This window comes from Leptonychotes weddellii, chromosome 1, assembly GCF_054177405.1.
Source record: "Leptonychotes weddellii isolate Sample4059 chromosome 1, ASM5417740v2, whole genome shotgun sequence".
In the NCBI taxonomy this organism is placed as follows: domain Eukaryota; kingdom Metazoa; phylum Chordata; class Mammalia; order Carnivora; family Phocidae; genus Leptonychotes; species Leptonychotes weddellii.
Genome location: NC_138369.1, coordinates 151823187 through 151844656, shown reverse-complemented (window position 1 = coordinate 151844656; position 21470 = coordinate 151823187). Strand labels below are relative to the sequence as shown.

General features: G+C 39.3%; 1 protein-coding gene across 2 annotated transcripts; it reads right to left on the bottom strand.

The window, feature by feature from the left end:
• Positions 1 to 6486: 6486 nt before the first annotated feature.
• CLDND1 (claudin domain containing 1) lies at positions 6487 to 14794 on the bottom strand. Of its 2 annotated transcripts, XM_031027435.2 has the most exons (6): positions 14646 to 14684; positions 13473 to 13538; positions 12951 to 13260; positions 10752 to 10862; positions 8088 to 8225; positions 6487 to 7932 (listed from the first exon to the last, which is right to left on the bottom strand). In XM_031027435.2, the coding sequence occupies exons 3-6, from the start codon at positions 13240 to 13242 to the stop codon at positions 7712 to 7714; spliced, it is 762 nt and encodes a 253-aa protein (XP_030883295.1). In that variant the 5' UTR covers positions 13243 to 13260; positions 13473 to 13538; positions 14646 to 14684; the 3' UTR covers positions 6487 to 7711. The 2 variants fall into 2 exon arrangements, with proteins under 2 accessions (XP_030883295.1, XP_006732741.1); XM_006732678.3 differs by lacking the exon at positions 13473 to 13538 and having other exon boundaries at positions 14646 to 14794.
• Between the last annotated feature and the right edge of the window lie 6676 nt (positions 14795 to 21470).

Below are 21470 nucleotides of genomic sequence, written 5' to 3'. Positions count from 1 at the left end.
AAGAGGCAACCCACAGAACGGGAGAAGATATTTGCAAATGACACTACAGATAAAGGGCTGGTATCCAAGATCTATAAAGAATTTCTCAAACTCAACAACCAAAAAATAAATAATCAAGTCAAAAAATGGGCAGAAGACATGAAAAGACACTTCTCTGAAGAAGACATACAAATGGCTAACAGACACATGAATAAATGTTCATCATCATTAGCTATCAGGGAAATTCAAATCAAAACCACATTGAGATACCACGTTACACCAGTTAGAATGGTAAAAATGGACAGGGAAAGAAACAACAAATGTTGGAGAGGTTGTGGAGAAAGGGGAACCCTCTTACACTGTTGGTGGGAATGCAAGCTGGTACAGCCACTTTGGAAAACAGTGTGGAGGTTCCTCAAAAAATTAAAAATAGAGCTACCCTATGACCCAGCAACTGCACTCCTGGGTATTTACCTGAACGTTTTCTTTTAAAGATTTTATTTATTCATTTGAGAGAGAGAGAATGAGCAGGGAGGAGGGGCAAAGGGAGAGAGAGAAGCAGACTTCCCACTGAGTAGAGAGACTGACACAGGGCTCAGTCCAGGATCCCGAGCCATGACCTGAGCCCAAGGCAGACACTTAACTGACTGAACCCCCAGGCGCCCATCCTTGAAAGTTTTTAAATAAAAGGTCAAATCTATGCTTTTACGAATTGGACTGGCAGGGTATGTAAAATGGATTACAGGAGAGAGCCTGCAGAGAGGAGAGCAGCAGAGAGGCTACTGTCATCCAGTAGCCTGAACCCGGGTGGGACAGGAGGGTTTTAGTGAGATAAATATTATGGGAGTAGAATCAAAAAGCCTTGATAACTGACTGGATATATAAGGCACAGAAACAAGAGGAGGTGAAGATGTTGTCACCTTTAAAAATCTGGGTGATGGAAGAAGCATAAAGAAAATGGGAACTGGAGAAATTATGAGAAGAAAGATGAGTTTAAATTTGGGCATATTAAGTTTTAGGTATCATGAAAATATTCAAATGGAGCTGTCTTGAAGGCACTTAGAAAGCTTAGACCTAGAGCCTGGGAGAGAAGGCAAGGCTGGGGATCTGAAATCATCTGCAGATTAATTAAGTTACCATTTCTTGAAATCCTAAGATGTGCTGGACACCATGCTAAGTGTTCAGCATGTATTATTCAAGCCTCGTAACAAACATGAAGATGAACATTTTTATCCCACTGAGATGTAAAAAAAAATATTTAAATTGGCAAAGATTCTCAAGCAGTAAAACGAAGAGCTGGGATTTTCAGTAGATCTGTCTAAATCCAAGGCAGTTCTACGGATGGGAAAGTCTTGAATGAACCAGAGGGTAGCACTGCTTGTTTGCCTAGAATGGTGTCTAGCATGTGGAGGAAGTCCATACCCCCCTGCTGTGGAGGAGGAGAAGAGAAGGCCACAATGTTCTCAACTTAGACACCCAGGCCTCTTCCCTTTTCTCCCTCCAGTCATCTTCTTATTTCAAGGAAGGGGGTGATAGTTGCAGAGTTAGGATGTTAAATTTGTTCTGACACCTCTAAGTAAGGCCTAGAAGGGGTTTATAGCCCTAAGTGTTTGAATTCTTTCTAGAATTTTTTTGGTTAATTTCTTGTCTTACATGCCCTTGAATGCTCCTTTAGGTCCAGGGCAACAAGAAAAGTGCCACTCTGCAACTTATTATAAGTGCTCACGACTAACACCCAGAGGTTGGACCTATGGTGTGTGTTCCAGAAATCTGTTGCCATGCTTAATTCTTAAAATGAACCATCCAAATCAATTTGCATTGCAGGTGGTAGCAGTTGATTTTAGGAGCCTGAGAATAAGCCACGGAAATCCAAGTTCTTCCTGTTCCCTCAATGGATGTGGATTTAAACAAGATAAAGACAGATTTTTGAGGCAGCTAATCTTAAATCACCAACTGATGCTTAGCAAAATCATTGAAAAACCAAAGATCCCACATTAGTACAGTCTTGTTTGAGACAAAAGATAAAAACAGAAGCTTTAAACATTCTTCCAGGGTGCCTGGGTGGCTCAGTTGGTTAAGCGACTGCCTTCGGCTCAGGTCATGATCCTGGAGTCCCTGGATCGAGTCCCACATCGGGCTCCCTGCTCGGCAGGGAGTCTGCTTCTCCCTCTGACCCTCCCCCCTCTCATGTGCTCTCTCTCATTCTCTCTCTGTCAAATAAATAAATAAAATCTTAAAAAAAAAAAAAAACATTCTTCCACTTTGAGGGTGCAAGGATGGCTAAAAAGCCTATGTAATGAATGAAGCACTGTCTGTTGGAAACTGGAACCTGGAAACTGGATTCTCCCCGCTAATGTAGCACCAGCCCCAGCCCTAATCCCTGCTGGACAGAAGTCACAGGACAAGCCACAGCAGCTCCAACTCCTGCACATCCTAGAGCCTGACCACACAGGCCGGGCAAAGGCTGCCTCCGCCCTGTGTGCCGTGTTGGCCTCCAGAAATGAATACCTACCATTTATTAAGCTCTTGCATTTCAGGATCTATTTAACTGTCACGGTAACCTGTCGAGGCAGATACTATTTTATCCTCATTTTCTACGTCCATTCTCAAGCACTTCTGGCTTGTGTAGAGGTTAATGTCAATCATTCATGCCTCTGTCCTGTGTGATTCTAACCAAAACAGTAGGAATGCAATGAATTGATAAGCAGATAGGGGTCAAAGTAATTCACAAGGCCTAACCACTCCAAAGTAGAGGGTCCCTGAAAGGACCGGATTAAAGAAAGTAATTTGGAATTGAAGCCAAAACAAACGAGTTTCCCTATACCTCTTGCCAAATTTGAACCTTAGGATAAGCCACAGGGGAGTGTATTGGGTCTGCAGGCACACTCTTCGTACACATCTCCATCCAGCAGTGGTGGGATGGATTGGGGCCTGTCTCAAAGAGCCAGGTATCAGCAGAAGAAAGTGCTGGAAAGCACAAGAAAGAAAGGGCTTGGAGAAAGCACGCACTGTACCAGGTCTGTTTACCTGACAGAGCCCACTGTAAACTTTCTAACAATCTGCCTAGGAGAGAGGGAATCCTATTTCTTGCTTTAAAACGTAGTTTCAAATATCGTTTTCAAACATGGTTACCCACGGAATCACTGAAAGGTTTAAAAAAATCATAGTGACCTGGCCACACCCGACGGAATAAATCAGAAAATCTCTGGGGCACAAATATTTTTTAAAGTTCTCCAGGCAATTTCAATGTGCAGCTGAGGTTGAGAACCACTGCTATTTTTTTTTTAAAGATTTTATTTATTTATTTGACAGAGAGAGACACAGCGAGAGAGGGAACACAAGCAGGGGGAGTGGGAGAGGGAGAAGCAGGCTTCCCGCTGAGCAAGGAGCCCGATGCAGGGCTCGATCCCAGGACCCTGGGATCATGACCTGAGCCGAAGGCAGACGCTTAACGACTGAGCCACCCAGGCGCCCCGAGAACCACTGCTTTATAGGCTTGGTGACCTCATCCCCTCTTCATGCAGCCAGTCGTAACTAGCATTTTTTGACTGACTACTTTATGTTCAGCAATTTACATAATGCTCATTCCAACTGTATGAGGCAGGTATGATAATCATAGCATTCCACAGATGGGGAAAGTGGGGCTTGGAAAGGCTAAGTGACAGACCTGGGATTACAAATTTAGTATTCCAGAATGTTTCCTGAGCTAGATACTTAACCATCACACACTGTGCTGCTTTTTGTGGATGCCATGATCCTAGCAATATCTCCAATCATAATATATTCCTTCTTTTTTAGGGAGGAGCAAAAATGACTGGAGAAACTGGAAGCGTTCATTCCAGTATTTCCTCATGAAAAAGAACATAAAACTCCCTCTATGTAAGTTGAGGAAGAAGAGTAAGGGTTTCCAACAACTAACTTTTGTAGAGATTTGGAGAATGTGTGGTAGGGAGTAGTAATAAATCAACAGTCGGAGATGGTTTAAATTGTCGAGCAGCTAAAGTCAAAGAGCGTAACGTTTTAAACAGAATGAGCTTAATATTTTTGAACAGCCCTCCTTGGTATCTTGAGACTGAGAATAAGAAAACTGGATAGCACAGTCTATGGAGATAAGCCTTAAGCCTAAGGATTGTGAAGGAAGGGGCAGTGGGAGGTTATGGGAACGTGGGAGTCCTAGTTGCTCCTGAACATATCAATGACAACACAAGTGGCAGAGAGAGCAACAAGAACAGAAGTCTAGACAGAAGACTGAGAGGGGAGGAAAGGCGGAAGGAGAGCTGAGGTCAAGTTCACACCCTGAGACACTGAGTCAGAGATGAAAGGTGATGCTTACCCAACAACTCGAGTATTTTAAAAAGTGAAGACAAAACAGAAAATTATCTTTTTCTCATTTCATATTTTGAAAATGCTGCAAAGGTAGAAAGTAATATAAATTGGATTGCACTTTATGTAAGTTTGTAGAAAGTGTGTAAATGTTAATATGTCAAATAACATATTAACTTTGCTAATAGAATTTTTAGCATTGAAGAGGAATTAAAGGACTTATGGCAATTTCTTCCATAGAGCAAATAATCTTTCAAATTTATTCTTTTTGTAATTTAAAAGTCTCATATAATTAATTCGCAAGGTGCCAGCACGCATCATAATTTGATCCAAGGGAAAATCGTATGTTGGAACACCTGATGAGGAATAGAAAAAGAATTCCTATACACAGATGTGTTTCTTTTATTCCTCTCTTTTCAAAGTATGAATCATTATTCCCTTATGAGTAGAGGGCTGAAAGGAGGACAAGACTCCACCCATATCGGCCAGCACAGAGTTCCATCAAGCTTGTGAAATTATAATTTGCATCTTCAAAGCTGAGCCCATTCATTTGCTAGGAAATCTCAAAAAGTGTTGTAACAGGCAAAATCAGGTTAATTCAATAGGTTGTTTTCCTTTCTGGTGAAAGTTCACATGAGGATTATTTTTTAAAATGCCCTCACACTATCTTCTTATAGTCAGTTGAACATGACTGGATCTATAAGTTTTAATAGTGCTAGGCTGCAATTTGGTGGTCTCTAGAATGGATAAACAAACTAAATTGATCTGTTCTGTGCTCATCTCATTTTTCTCACTTGTGTGACTGTATCAGTCCACCTTTAAGTGACTTACCAACTCTTTCCCTTCCCCCCCAACACACACACACACAGAAATACTTTAAGCAGGCAAACATTAACACATTACTATTACTAATTATTAAGTTATTGAGACCCTTGAGTATCATGACATACATAGTAGGTGCAGTGTTAACTGAACAAATAAATTCTTCTAGGATTATTTTGCCCTTTTTATTGTGTCAACTTTTACTGTTTTTATGGCTATCTCTAAAAATTTTTGAAATGAATCTTTTGCCGAAAAGGATATAAAAGATATTTATTCACATCATTTAATGAGATTAGGAACCATAAAATTAAGATTTTAAAACATGTTTCTTAAAATTGCCACAAAACTCATGTTCTGAAAAATCTGAAAATTAAGTTTTAACTTTGGGGGTTGCTTTCAAAGATTAGGTGAAAAGAGATTAACAAAACTTTACTTGCCACTGATTTTTTGATTATTAGTTTTAAACAAAAAATGGTCAAATATCAGCAATTTCATATGGTTCTACCTGATTAGAAACGAGACAGCTGAAAAACTAATTTTCACATCAAAGGAAACAATACAGCCCCCTATGTTTCAAAGAAAAAAGTCTTCCCAAGAGAGGATGACCACAGCTATTTTGAAATGTGCTTGAATTATCAATCCCAACACATATGCAACACCAGGGTTTATGGTGCTGGCTTTCCATGCTTCAGGATGCTACCAGTGAGGCTGGGACTCACAAGGTCCAGTAGTGACTGAGTTTCCACAGCGCATATTAAAGACTGCTGTTGGACCAACAGTCACAGACAACTTTGGGGTGACAATAGGCAAGGACGTTGTCCAAAATAAATATCTTCCCAATACAAAAATGTCATGTTGGTCAATAATTTTAAAACCCCATGCCCAAGTGTTTTGTATGTCTACTTAGCTTTTCTACCTTCCACAGAAGGTGCTGAAAGACAATGAAACTTCAAGAGTGAGGAAAGTTGGAAAAGCGAGTAAGCAGCAACTGCAAAGGCAATAATGAGGTGCAGAGTAGTGTTGGCTTTGTTGTAAGTCAGAAGCGGACTTGATTATTTCTGTGCTATAGAACATACATATCCACAGCCATTATACGACTTTTTAAAAATCTAGCCACATTAAATATGACACATAGAGATCAAAAACTACTTTGAAAACACGTTTTTAAAACTCTGAAACATAAGGGATAAAGAGGCTCTTATTTTCTAATGGGGGCAAGGGGTTCCCATATTTTTGGGAAGATAAAACAGAGACCCCAGAAACAAGGCATTTTCCAAAGAACCACAGAGATGCTCGTTCAGAATCCTGTACTTCTTTAATCTAAAATATTGAGATTTAAATCAACTCAGACACTATACACAATTGAGTTTCTTCTCATTTTTTATTTTATTTTTTAAAAAAGACAGATCTAGGATATTGTAAGAAATTACTAAGTTACATTTTTTAAAATCTGTCAAGTGCTACAGTAATGGAATAAATAAATAAGATTTTTTAAAGTTCAATGTTTATAGACATATTTATAAAAAAATGATTGAATTACAAGATGTTAAATAATGTTGATACACACCAGGAAGGGATATAGGCAAGGAAAGGCACATCATTTCACCACAAGAAATAAAGACCATAGTTGGAAGTTAATGACTAGCCAAAGCTTTAGGTCTTGTGGTAGTTTTCCTAGCTCCGGAGGGTCATTATGGTGGAATCTTCCTCATGGTACTGAGCTGGACTAAATAGATAGCAGTTGGAAAGTTTTATTCTGTGACCCCAAAGTAGTGTTAGAAAGAAAGCACTCTTAATAAGCCTGATGTGTGAAGAGGCAAAGAGCAAAAATCCAAAATGGTTTAGTTGTACTGAAAATCCTCCTGACATATTAAGGAGAGCTAAAAAAAATACAAAAAAAAGGTAAAGTAAAATAAGGTTAATCCTCTTGTCTGGCTGAACTGGAATTCTTGCAGTTACAAAGTTAAAATTTCAAGTAAACACTGTATTTTTCACTTCCTTTCTTGTAGACAGACAGTTTGGTTAAACAGATGCCATACTTCATCTTGAATAAAACTATATGCCAATATTTGGGGAAAAGGATCTTAGATAATCTCTTTATTTTATATAGCTTAAGTCTTTGAAAATAGCACTAATGCTCTGGCTGACTGGCTATCTACAATACCAAAGTGACCATAAGTTCTGACAACGATGAGAGGTTTTTCTCAGAGACACTAAAGAGTTTCTAGTTCAACAGAGATAGTTATTTACTGAAAAGTCTAACAGATATCAGTAGATGGGTTTGGGTCAATTTCCCACTATCAGTTTTCTTTCACAAATTTGTGCCAAGTGTCTACTCATCTCTTGCTGTCTGGACTCTGAACCTAGATTAGTTTGTTTAAAAGATGGAATCATTCAGAATAATCCATATAAATTTTAGTGGTATTAAGAAACAACTGTCTGTGTGAATAAATAGAATGGATTTTCAGGATAAAATGGTATATCCACAAAGAAAAAAATTAAATTAAAAAAATGAGAGGAAAACAAGGGGAAATATTAATATTGAAAAATAATAAAAATGGCAATTGCAAAGCAGGCAGCTTCCTACTCATGCCACACGATATGCCTTCATTAAGGTGTACTCTTTCCGGTTGGTATGAGCAGCCCAGATGAAGAGAGCAGAAGCCATGAACTGTAAGGGAGCTGAGACACAAGCCAGGCAGAAGGACCATCCAAATTCACCAGACACGTTCTCAGGCAGCTCTAGCTTCTGGTGGAGTAGCTCAATTCCAGCAACATAACAACTCACTGAGCCCAGCGTACATAGACCTTGGAGGAAAACAAAACATAACTAGATAAGAGCATAGTAAGAGCTTTTCAGGCAAGAGGACAGGGCAACAATGTGTGAATGTTTAAGAATTACGACTCTTTGTCTCTATGGAAACAGGGAGAACATAAAAGGTAAGTATAATGACAAGACTCACCTGCAAGGAGATGGAGAATGCCTGTGGCAATGGTGGGATACAAACTCCGGCAAATGCAAGCACAAAGTCCAATCACAGCCCCAAAGCACATTAAACCTAGACTAACAAAAGGTAAAAGGAACTGGCAACGCCAAAGATCTGATTTTGAAAAAGAGAAAAAAAGATATGTTACCACGATTTCAGACAGTTTTTTCACAATGGTAATTTCATTCATGTACTAATTAGATCTTTTCTCAAAAAGTGAGAAAGGAGGGGCCCCTGGATGGTGCAGTCAGTTGAGCATCCCACTCTTGGTTTCTGCGCAGGTGGTGATCTCAGGGTCCTGAGATCGAACCCCGTGCTAGGCTCCACGCTCAGCAGGGAGTCTGCTTAAGATTATCTTTCTCCCTCTGCCCCCCACCCCCGGCTCATACTTGTCTCCCTTTCTCTCTCCTTAAAATCTTCTTTAAAAAAGTGAGAAAAGGGGGCTCCTGGGTGGCTCAGTCGTTAAGCGTCTGCCTTCAGCTCAGGTCATGATCCCAGGGTCCTGGGATCAAGTCCCATATCGGTCTCCCTGCTCCGCGGGAAGCCTGCTTCTCCCTCTCCCACTCCCCCGCTTGCGTTCCTGCTCTCACTATGTCTCTCTCTGTCAAATAAATAAATAAAATCTTTAAAAAAAAAAAAAGTGAGAAAGGAATACTTTAATATTGGGGTTTCTTTTCTAAAGCACTTTATTCAAAAGGATGCTAACTGATTAAAGTAAAAGGACACTAACAGTTAACAATTACTGAGGGCTCACTGTGTGTCAGGTACTGTTATACACATGCTTTGTGTATTAATCCTCCCCAAATCCCTATGAAGGAGATACTATTATTATCTCCATTTTATAAATGAGGGAACTGAGGCAAGAGGTATAAATAACTTGTACAAGGTAACACAGTATGTGGTAGGGCCAGCATTTGAAGCAAAACCTTCTGGCTCCACATACAAATGAATCTACATCCTTATAGGATCTCAAGGCAGGAATAGAAGTAAATGAATGTTGATTATAAAAGACCTGTTGAGAGAATATACATAAAGCACAAAGCGGAGGATCTCTGCACTCAATAAATGGCAGTTGTAATTATCATAAATTCCCTCAACACCATGGGAAGAAAGCTGATGGCTTTACAAAGCATCCCCTTCCATTTTTACATTATTTTAATTATTAGTAATGTATTAATATCAACTCTAAACCAAATTCTACCCTCTAGTGCTAGTTTTACCTTTTGGAACTACATGAAAGTCTTTTCTCCAACTTCCCTTCAAACTCTGTTAGTAATAAACTTCTTCTTATATATATGCAATACAAAATTAAATACCTTGAATAACACAGGTTTAACTGTGCAGGCTGACATACATGCAGATTTTTATTTTATTTTATTTATTTATTTTTTAAAGATTTATTTATTTATTTGAGAGAGCGAGAAAGTACATGAGAGGGGGGAGGGTTAGAGGGAGAAGCAGGCTCCTCGCCAGGCAGGGAGCCCGATGCGGGACTCGATCCAGGGACTCCAGGATCATGACCTGAGCCGAAGGCAGTCGCTCAACCAACTGAGCCACCCAGGCGCCCATACATGCAGATTTTTAATAGAACAGTACTGTAAATGTATTTTCTCTTATGATTTTCTTAGTAACATTTTCTTTTCTCTTACTTTACATAAGAATACAGCATATAATACATATACAAAAAGTGTCTCAATTGACTGCTTTATGTTATTGGTAGGGATTCTGATCAACTGTAGGCTGTTAGTAGTTATGTTTAGGGGGAGTCAAAAGTTATACGTGGATTTTGACTGCGTGAAAGGGCCAGTGCTCCTAACCCCGACGTTATTCAAGGGTCAACTCTACTTGCCATGTATTCAGTGCTTCCTCTCATGACATGGTCATTTTATGGGCAAGCTCCAGTAAGTCTCTATGGCCTGAATATCAGGTCCAAATATGAAGACAGTATTTCCTAGGTAGTCTGACCATCGAATAGAATGCTCCTAAGAAATGCTTTCATTTGTTTTTGATATCTATACTTTTGTTATACTGTATAAAACGGGATTAACATTTTTGGTAGCCCTGACCCTTGACTCATATAGAGCTTGTAGTCAACTTTTTTCACATATCCCTATCTCAACTACAATTCCATCCTTCTAGTTCCTCAGACCAGAAACTTTAGTCATTGTTGCCCACATGCATCCCACCAGGAAATCCTAGTGAGTCTGCCTTCGAAACCTATCTAGAACCCAGCCACTGCTCAGTGCTACCACCATGATCTAAGTCACACACATCTCTCACAAGAATTAGTGCAACAGCCTTCTGAACTGAAATGCTTATCTCAAATATAGGAATGTATTATTTATCCTTATTAAATTTATTCTTTAAAAGGGCCCATTAATAACATCTTTTGGGGAGGTCTAGATTCTGTCATCCAATGTATTCGCTGCTTCTCTCAACTTCATATTTGCAATTTGGTAAGTATGTATCTAACTTTAAAATACATTATCAACAAAACAGAGTTCACTGGGAAACCATTAGAGATCTTAGTCCAAGTTGATGCAATGTACTGACTCATCTTGTTCCAATAACAGAGATCAATGAATGGCAAATTTATTTCCTTTTTCCCCCCAACTGTACTGCTGAGATCAATGTACTCACAGGTCCGAAGCAGATCAATCCCACTATTGTGGTTTCCAGGATCAACAAATTTCTCCATGAACTGCTCATTTAGCGTGAAACTCATGCATTTTGTGACCACATCAAATGACTCTGGAACACGAATAACAATGACTGCTTGTTGTTTTAATTATAAACATTTAACAAAAATTCCTTTCAGTAATTATTCTCTGAAATAACAAGTGATATTGAAAGATGTTCCCAGAGGAGAGCAACCTCTTTGGCCTTGAGTGACACACCGGATTCACTGATGCCCAGTGGATGCCAGTGGTTCTCAGCAGTAGGCTTAAGACACGGGCACAAGGAAGGGAAAAAAAACAAAAAGTAGGAGCAGTAAAATGAATGAGAATAGATATGCAAGAAGACTAGGAAGGAGGAGAAGACAAAGACTTAAATAAATAGGAACTTTGATTTTCTCTGCCAAACCTACTCCTCCAGCCATCTTCCCATCTCAGGTAATTACAATTCCATCCTTCTAGTTCCTCAGACCAGAAACTTTAGTCATTGTTGCCCACATGCATCCCACCAGGAAATCCTAGTGAGTCTGCCTTCAAAACCTATCTAGAACGCAGCCACTGCTCAGTGCTACCACCATGATCTAAGTCACAAACATCTCTCACAAGAATTAGTGCAACAGCCTCCTGGCTTCCACCTTTGTCTGCAGCCTGTTTTCAATACATCTGTCTAGGTGAGCAGATCATTTCTCCTCTGCTCAAAGCTCCACAATGCTCCATCACATTCAGAGTAAAAACCCGAAGCCCTCATCATGCCTACAGAATCCTGTAAAGTTTGCCCTACTCCCAGAGTAATTTCTGACAGCATTCTCAACTCTCCCTCTCTCCCCCTCCATTCCAGCCCAGTGGCTTCCTTGCTGGTCCTTGAATATTTCAGGCATGCCCCCACCATGAGGCCTTTGCAGTTGTTGTTCCTTCCAACTTAAAAGAGTCCCCCTGCAGTTTTCCATATAGTCAACTCCTTCACCTACATCAAGTCTTTACTAAAGTGACATCTTCTTGTTGAAGCCTATCCTGCCTACACTATTAAACATCGTAACTTATGCCCCTCGATATCCCCTTCCCTACATGTTCCAAATCCCTTTATTTTGCTGCATTTTCTCATAGCATGCGTCATCTTTTAACATACTATATAATTAACTATTGTTTATACCATTATACTCATTTATTCAGTTTACTGCCTACACCCCTTATTAGAATGTTAGCTCCCCAGGACTAAAGATATTTATATTTTTCCCTGATGTACTATATGGAATATGGAGTCATGTCATAAATATTTGTTAAATGAATGATAAATGATTGGTAAGATTCAAACATCAAGTGTTCCTATGCTCTCCTAAGTAGAACTGAACACTTTATAATTTCAACCAATCCCCTCAGCCTCACCCCCCCCCACCTACTTTCTTTTTTCCATTATATAATCACAACGACTGTTCTTGTGATGTATGGTAATTGTGCTGTGATCTGAATACAGTGCTTCCCACTAAGTGGTCAACAGAAGTAGTCATAAATAGAAACAAATTGCAAAGTTGTTCCTTAGAGCTCTAAAGTTTCCATTTTAAGAACTGGAAATTAAAATTTTTTAATGTTAAGAATGCTTGCAAAATAAATCAGACAATTTCTTATATTTTTTTATTTCTGTAATTCATATTTTTAACCTACAAACTCTATCATAGACTCAAATATGCACAGATTTTAATGTAGAGTTGGTCAAATTATATCCTCTAAGATTTACAGGGCAAATGATAGTAACTACCAAAACACAGCTAACACAGAAAAAGACTATCAATTCATATTTGTTGGTTTGATTTGGACACTAACTCTTTTACCAGTTACCAAATATTTAGTCTTCCAAATGTACTTTTCCAATTATTTCCTCATGACATATGTGAAATTAATAAAAAGAATTTTACTGAGTAAGTACAAAGATTTAAAATGGCTTTCACGCGATAAGAACAGTAACTTATCCAACCAATATTAATGAGTATCATGGTAATTCATAGAAATTGGGTAGAGAAGGTGGAAGAGAGAGAAGAAACACACAGATTTATTTCTTTGGAGAGAAAAAAAACCCACAAACCTGCTTATACATAATTGGGTCATCATCACATAACTTTGTTTATTATTGAGGAGGTAAAGTAGACAGAAGTTAAAATAAGAGAAATACCTGTCCTTTCTGGTGGACTATACCAGTGTGTGTTTTGAGGTATAGTGATACACCGTCTCCACAATCCCATTGTGCCATTAAATCGGAAAAGTGCATCATTATAAGTCTTTTCATCTGCCTCATCACTAGCGAAGTCAGTCCAGATGCTTTTGTTCAAATCACTGGAATTTTCTTGAACTGGACTTCGATATTCATACCAGAAGTCTGTGCCAATTGAGGCTGCCATGTAGATGGTGGAAATGAGGCTAAGCACACAAGCAATTACAAACGCTGTAGCAAAACGGTTATCCATTCTGGCATTCAGACTGCTCTGTTTAAAAGTTGGAGAAAGAAGAAAGTTAGACTTCAAGGACATACAGAGATTATTTTGAAAGGAATTATCTCAAAATCACCCTTTATCCTATTCCCCACCCTTGACCCTTAAAGTAATGTATAATCATTAAAGAATAAAAATAAAGGCAAGCATGTTAAGTTCAAAATAAAACTCATTATCATGAAAGTACTTATTGAATGCTCACATACCCAGGATGCTACGGAGACAGAGGTCTTGTTCTCTAGTCTATCACCTGCACACTAAAACAGACAACACTGAAATGGACATACACATTACAGATACAAACAATAGACATGCTCAGAGTCAGCAGTGTACCATACAGAAATTTTTAATTACAGACTGAATTTTTATTGAAGCTGCAGAGCATTAAGTGTTCTGGGTTTGAGTGTGAAAAGGGCATAGGAAAAGCAAGCAGAGAAAATTGGCTCCTCCCAGATTCCTTTGAGGAGGAAAACCTTCTAAAAACAAGGTTAAGTGTCAGGAGATAATGTGGAAGGCAGAGTTGAGATGTTTGTTAACCCAGACAGAAAGGCTGTTCGGGTGCGCAGAAGAGCAAAGAGAAGAGTAACATAATAATGCTAGATAGCAATCTGCTCGTAATCTCTTGAAGCTAAGGAAAACTCCCCTACGCTGCCAAATTCTCCACTCCTATCCACTCTCCCCATTCCTTACACTTTTGAATCTTCTCATCTGCAAACTAAATGATTCTTCCTCAGCCAGAAAAAAACTGAATTAGGCAAAATATGAACACTCCCCAGGCGTGGACAGGGCTCAAAGGCTGTAGTAAATGGCCGCAGTAAAATGACTCAAGGCGGATCAAGCTGAGTCAAATACTGCAAGTATACACCGTAACCGTACCAAACACCTTACAAAGGCGCACGAAAACAGGCTCGCAAACTGGGGTTGCTGAGTTTGGAAGACAGGAAGTGTGACACAGAAGAGATCAGGGCAATTACAGTGATTAACAGTAACTCCAGAAGTTGGTTTTGTATTCTTATTTTTTCTAATCCTTTCAACCTGGTGCTCTCAAATGACCTTAAAAGGTCCCGGCACCCTGAGTGGCTGTTTGCCAGGCCGGACAACTGGCGCTGTCACCTCGCAGGGCGCACTACCGAGCCAGGGGAGGTCGAGGCAAGCTGGGGCCGGGGTCGGCAGTCCTGCACCGCCGCAGGCCGGGGCCCCAGGTACCGGACCAGGCCCCTCCCCAGACCACTCGACCGAAGCAAAAACCCCGCCGCAGCGCTGCGGCTCGAAACCGGCCGGGCCCCAGCCCCTCCCGGGGAGGGGCCCCTCTTCAAACTGCTGGAAACGTCCAACGGCTACGCGACCCCCGCCCAGCGACGCCGACCCCGCTCACTCACCGCCCATCCTCCTGCTCCGCCAGCTTCACCCTCAAGCTCAGACCACAGCACCCTACTCTCCCCGCGCCTTCTCTGACGCACTTCCCTGCAGATCCCGCCCCCTCCATAACTCCCGCGCCTCCGCCTCCACCCGAGGCCCGGCCTAGGCCCGGAGCCGAGGGGGCTTGTGGGAGTTGTAGGAGGGACAGAGGGAAAGCTGCGGGAGGGGGCAGACGGCATTTCTGGCGCCGCGCGCGGTGCATTGTGGGGGTTGTAGTTCAACTCTGGAGGGAAAGGAGGTGCTGCGCCAAAGGGCGGTCTGGGCTGATGGAATCTTATATTTTATGAAGGAAGGAGCAGAGGTCCGCAAAGTAAGATGACCTGTCTCTGGTCACGGCTAGTCATTGATTGTTACTTATATAACAGGTTTTCCAGTCCTGTGCTTTCCCTGTCACACACCCTACCTCTAAACATGTCAACAGCAATGGGATTATACTTTTGAAATATTAACCTATTTATTTCCTCTCTCACAACCTCACTCCCATTGAAGCAGCTAGTCTTTCTGGTTTTATTGCTTAAGTTTAGACTAAGAAGGATGTGACTTGACGGTATCCATGTAGAATGTAATGACATTGTTTGGGTTTCATATAATTTATGTTAGCGGCTGCTTTTTCTTTATGAGTGATACTAATTTTCTATTTATTGGGTCGTTTCATTTTAAAATCAATTCCAGTTAATTAAAGTACTAATTTATAATAATGCTGAGGATACCAGATATGTCAAAAAACGTGAATTTAAAAAATTGTTTATGTAGTGTGAAAAACACTGAATTTGGGGGAACATGGCCTTGAGCAAATAAGGTAATGGACAGCCTCAGAATTCAAAGATGGCCATGTGTTCACAGCAGTAACAGAATGACTCTAAGCCTTGAAATATTGCACAGAAATTCATTGACAGAGAGAAGAGACATCTTTGCACTAATGTGTGTGGACCCATGAACATAACCTAGGACCAGTAAATGATGGATTTCTTAACAGATACCTACAGAGACAGCTAACTCAGGGACCAGAAAAGCTCTCAAACTCTATGCCATCCCCAGATACCTTGGAATTTAGCTCAAAGTTGATATTAAATTTCCACCACCCTGACTGATTGAAGGCATGGTATCTGTTTCTCTGTAGTTATATTTCTTTTGCCTAAGTTGGCAAACTGATATTCATATCCAGTACATAAATAAAATAAGGTAATAGTCAAATATACTATTAAAATATGACTGGATTTTCATGTAGAATACCTGATCAAAGGAGAACTTTGTCAGGAACCAACTAGAGAATGTGGTGGAAGTACACAGGCAAATTGTTAATGCGCAATTTGACTCCTAAATTCGTTTATGCACCAGGAAGTATCTTCCTCCATTGGCCTTTAGAAATCCCCTACCTCCAGAACTACCTCTGTCATGAAATCACATGGCAAATAAACCCAGGTAAAAGGGAAATCTGAAAGAGGAAGAGGAAGACAACACCTCAATTCATAGTCAGGGAAGCGGAGCCCACGGTGGATAACTGACTTATCAAGCTTAAATAATGGGATGCACTGACTAGTTTTGTGACATTAGACAACTAAGTTAACCTCTTAAATCTCAGTTTTCTTTTCTCCAAAATATGAATGTTGATAATATTCCCTATCCCAAGTGACCATTGTGAGGATTAAATGAAAAAAAGCATATAAAATGTCCAGCCCAGGGCCTGGGGCATATATTAAACAATCATTAAATTTTAGTATTTGCAAATATCTGTTGAATATCTATAATGTTTTGTTAGAGTCAGTATAAACAGCATCTAAAAGTTTCTGATTCCCTTGAAGCTGGAAATAAGCCATTTATAGAGGTAGGCATCCTGCTCACTTCAGGTGGTTTTTGAACCTCTGGACCAACTGCAGTTTACTAGGAAAGACTTGCCACGACCAGATTCCCAGGCTGGATTCAGAGCATACATAAATCTTCATGATTCAGGAGGTAGGTGTTTCTGGGGAAACCTGTAAAGGAGGATGCTGCTTACATCCATCAAGTCTGCAGAATGCTTAGAAAACACACAAGACGCATTTCGTTCACAATTTAGTATGGACCTGGAAGTGTCTGTGTGTTTGAGGTTTTGAAGATCTTGCCGGCTCAGCATAGAGGACTTGAACTGCCTCATGACACCAATACCACTTCTTATTTATCTCTGCATTTTGGGTGTTTTCTGTTTTGGGTGCTTGCTTGTTGTGTGGGCAAAATAAATCCTCAAAAATTAATGGAGTTAAATTTCTTTTTTTTTTCTAAGATTTTATTTATGTATTTGACAGAGAGAGACAGTGAGAGAGGGAACACAAGCAGGGGGAGTGGGAGAGGGAGAAGCAGGCTCCCCGCTGAGCAGGGAGCCCGATGCGGGGCTCCATCCCAGGACCCTGGGATCATGACCTGAGCCAAAGGCAAACGCTTAATGGCTGAGCCACCCATTGGCTTAGCCAATGGGTGGCTCAGGTAGTGGGAAATGCCCCTGGAATTAAATTTCTGCTTCCATTCCTTACTCTGCTCTTTGGGAAACAGTAGCTGGCCTGACATATTTTCACAAGTGTTAAGGATGATTTAGTGCAACCAAGTACAGATTATGAAATTTAGATTTAAAAATAAACTTGAACTAGACCTCTGGCTTAATTTGTTAATGATGGTTCTAGTTTCACCAGGAAGGGGTTATGGTTACAGGACATTTTAAATAAACCCAATAACTGAAAATCTAAATATGCAGGTATTATAACTTGTTTATATTTTGTGTTTATGTGATGACTCCTTGTGTGAGAATTCCCCACAATACCAAATTCCCTAATGTACTTAAATATTATTTTTAATCACACATTTTTTAGAAACTAAAAATTATCTTAAGAAAGATATATCTACATTATGTTTTTCTCATATAATTTTGTCCTGGTTGTTTTCCTTATAAACTTTGGAATGCAAAAAGGAGAAAAATAGAAATATATGCAAGCTGTGGGTTCCAATCACAGCCTTCCTCAGAAAAATGCATCAATCTTTGAACTTCCTTGTACCAATTCACTATTAGGACAATGGCGAAATTAATCAAGGACAAGGCAGATAGAAGAGTGCATCTAAAATGGCTTTCCTTTTAGCAATTCCTGTCAAATGCTACACAGAGTAGCAAATTATAGTTGTTTAGATATCCATGCTTCTGAAGGACAGTGAATGGACCAAATGCCGGTGATAAGTTTAAGTTTAAACTGTCCTCTATTTTAATATCATCAATGTGAGTCTTTAGTAAGTGATCCTTTCTGAGTCCCAGTGTCCTCATTCATAAAATGGATAATTATGATCAGTAATATCACTTGCAACTCTAAAATTTATGATTCATAATTCTGCTGGAAGAATAACATAACTCTAAAATATGGTTGTCATAGAGCCACATGTTTAAGTTTCATTAGGAAATTCATATATTCCACACTTCCAGCCTAGGCGATGTACCAGAAGACAGAGGTAGTGGGAAATGCAGATGGATAAAGGAAAAGAGGAAGGCTCTGTGCTTCTGATTAGAAAAGATACAGCAACACAGGCCTTTGCTGTTTCAACGATAAACAGTAATCATGGAAAATGGAAGCTGTCTAAGAAGTTTGTGAAATGTCCCTATTCATTGGAAATAACAAAAAATTCAAGCATAATTCAGTCCAGATCTACAAATATTAATTGACTATCTGTCGTATGCCAGACATTGTGCTGGGTACGGGGGACGCCAATATAAATAAACACAATTTTTGTGATCCACAACCTAAATCTAGGTTAATCAACTATTAGGAAGAAGCCTAAAGTACATATGCCTAAAACAGGAACGTCACTTTTGTTTATGTCAATACGGGATACCAAAGGAAAGAATCTAATAATTGAAGGGGGGGAGGACCCAGATAACAGCAAATCCATGCCACTTAGTCCGACATGATATATTACTTTACATTACACTACCCTCACCAAGTAACTGCCCAAATAAAAAAAATCACTGACTCTTAGAATATAAACAGATCTGTTAAACTGGCCTGTTCAAATGATTATACCCTTTATGATACTCAAGTAAGAGAATGTTTCAAACAAATGAATATATAATCACTGACCGATAAGATCAATGAAAAACAAATACTTTGCTTCATAGTCTTTGTCACTTATTCAGGAACGTTTCAGTAGAGCATATGCATAGAGATTTCTTTCTGCTGTGCTATTTGCTATATAATCTGATTAATCCCTAACTAATATGGGGTTCAGAGTGATTGACAGGGAAAGAGCAGATGTAATACGCAATAATGCCAGTTACGGGTGGCTGTACTCACACAAAACCCTTAGCCGACCTGTGAAGCACTGTCTGCAAGTCACAGCTAAGGCTGTGTGACAGATAATATATTCACTTGAGCAGGTATCTCAGTGAACAACACCTTACTCTTTCCCTGTCTTCAACATTTGACCCAATTCTGCATATATCTCAGGAAATGAGATGTAAAATAGGGAGGGCCCAGAAGTCTACATTAATTCTGAAAATTTTGTGAGATCCAGGCTAGAAAATTGCTAAGAAGTTCAAGTTATTTTTTTATTTAAATTCAGTTGGCCAACATGTAGTACATCATTAGTTTCAGATGTAGAGTTCAGTAATTCATCAGTTGCGTATAACAACCAATGCTCATCCCGTCATGTGCCCTCCTTACTGCCTACCACCCAATTACCCCATCCCCCCCACCAGAAGTTTAAGTTTAGAGGTGATTTGAAAAAAAGCCTAAATAATAATGAAGCATAACATATAAAGTTGGTTAAGATATATAAATTAGAACAGTGATTCTAAACTTTAGTGTGTGTAAGAATCACCTCAGAGGCTTGTTAAATATAATGTCTTGGAGTACACTCCAAATGATTCTGACTCAGTAGATCTGAGACAGGGTTCAGAAAGCTACAATTTGGGAGTCACCCCAGGTGATTCTAATGGGGAAATGTGACCTGGCATCCACCGGTTCAAAACAATGGCTTTGAGAGTCCAAAAATATTTCAGTTGGGTAACGCCTATGCTAGAGACAATGAAGAGATAATGGATGGTCTCTCCCTTCAATTTGCTCATGATCAGCTCAGGAGGTCAGACACCAAAACAACTAATCATGTGAAATGAGGTAATAAGAACTTAATAAGCAGTATTGTAAAAGTTCTTAGAGAACACAAATGTGGAAGAAATTATCCCTGCCAGGGATGGAAAGCATAACATATAAAGTTGAATATAAAGTATATCTATGTACCTGTATATAAAATAAAGGAAAGTTGAGCTTTTTTTTTCTGGAAAAACAATTCTTAAAAGTGGGCATATGTGTGCTGTCATTCAGTTATTAATATTTATATCTTACTCTTTTTTTTTTTTTTTTGTCATCACTTTGTTCTTTCTGCCTTTTCGGAGGCTTATGATATCCAGTGTTGTTTCTGAGTTTTGGTCTTGTAATCCTCATTTTTATTTCAAAAAGCATTCAAAGTTCTAAAAATGACCGTCACTCTAAGCTTATTTAGAATGATGACTTCCCGTACTTTATCTAGTTGGCTTTTATTGTGGGTTCTGTCTTATAATAGCTTTGCACTCTGAGTTATTAAAAGCCCGGTACTAATGCTATCTGTTCCCTTTTTGCCTCAAAACAATTTGTTTTCTGACTTGGAGCCCAGCATAGTTTTGATACATGGTAGATATTCTCACATTGCAACATTCTACCACTATCATATTCCAAAGTGCCTATATTATGATAAAACAAAACACTTGGTCTACAGCTGCTTCAGAGTTTAGTGAGGAAGTCAGATTTATGTGAGATAGTTTACACCAAGCCAACAACTTCTGAATGCTGAAAGAAAATTTAAGGCCTGCAGAATAAATATAAGCCAGACGTTTTCCTCTAGAGTATGAGCATGAATTTTTTCCATTTTATGACACTTTTCTGTGGAATTCTTGAGACACAAGGAAAATAGTTATATAGAGAGACATATATAGATATGGTATTTCAATATTCTATGTTTACTCCATCAATCCTCAGCAAGTAAATACTGTCCTACTTCAAACTATTTGACAAAATGAATTATTCTATTAAATATTTAAGGCTTACTCAGTGGGAAAGATTTCCCAGAATTGTCAAAGCATTAATTAGTTTCTCTCATCTGCAGCCTATACTTAAGTAAGGATACGCCCCCCATGAACAACACAGAGCTGCCAGGGACACAAAAGGAGATGGAGTCAAGTCACAAATCAAATTCCAACTGACTTGCTGGGGCTGCCCCAGATCAAGGGAGCCCTTATCCTTCCCTGCCCTAGACACACACACCTGAGACTGTGGTAACATTAGAATACATCAGGAAAAAGAGCAAGACCACTCTTTTCAATATGTTAATTATGGGAGAAATAAAAATTCAGTAGAAAGGACTTTACATGTTTAACAATGGTGTTTTTATCCACTGGCATATATTTTTGATGCAATAGTAATATCAACCTAAAACTGGAACTTTGGCAAGGAAATGAGGTGAAGAGAAAGAGAGAAGGAAAGAATCTTGAGCTATGTGGGCCAGTGAAAAAATGGAAATAAATGGAGTCGGTTTCAGAATTTGTATTTCATTATAGTTTTCCTAATATAAAAAGGAATAGGTGAGAGAAAAATAGGATAAGATCCTTCTGATGTTAGCCTATTTCTCAAGTGTTTTGAAGGAAACCCAAATCTTTCTTTTATCATGTCTAAACCAGCAACTCCATTATAATGTCACTTACTAGAGGTCTGTCTCTTGCTAGGTCAATAATCCCCAAAGTG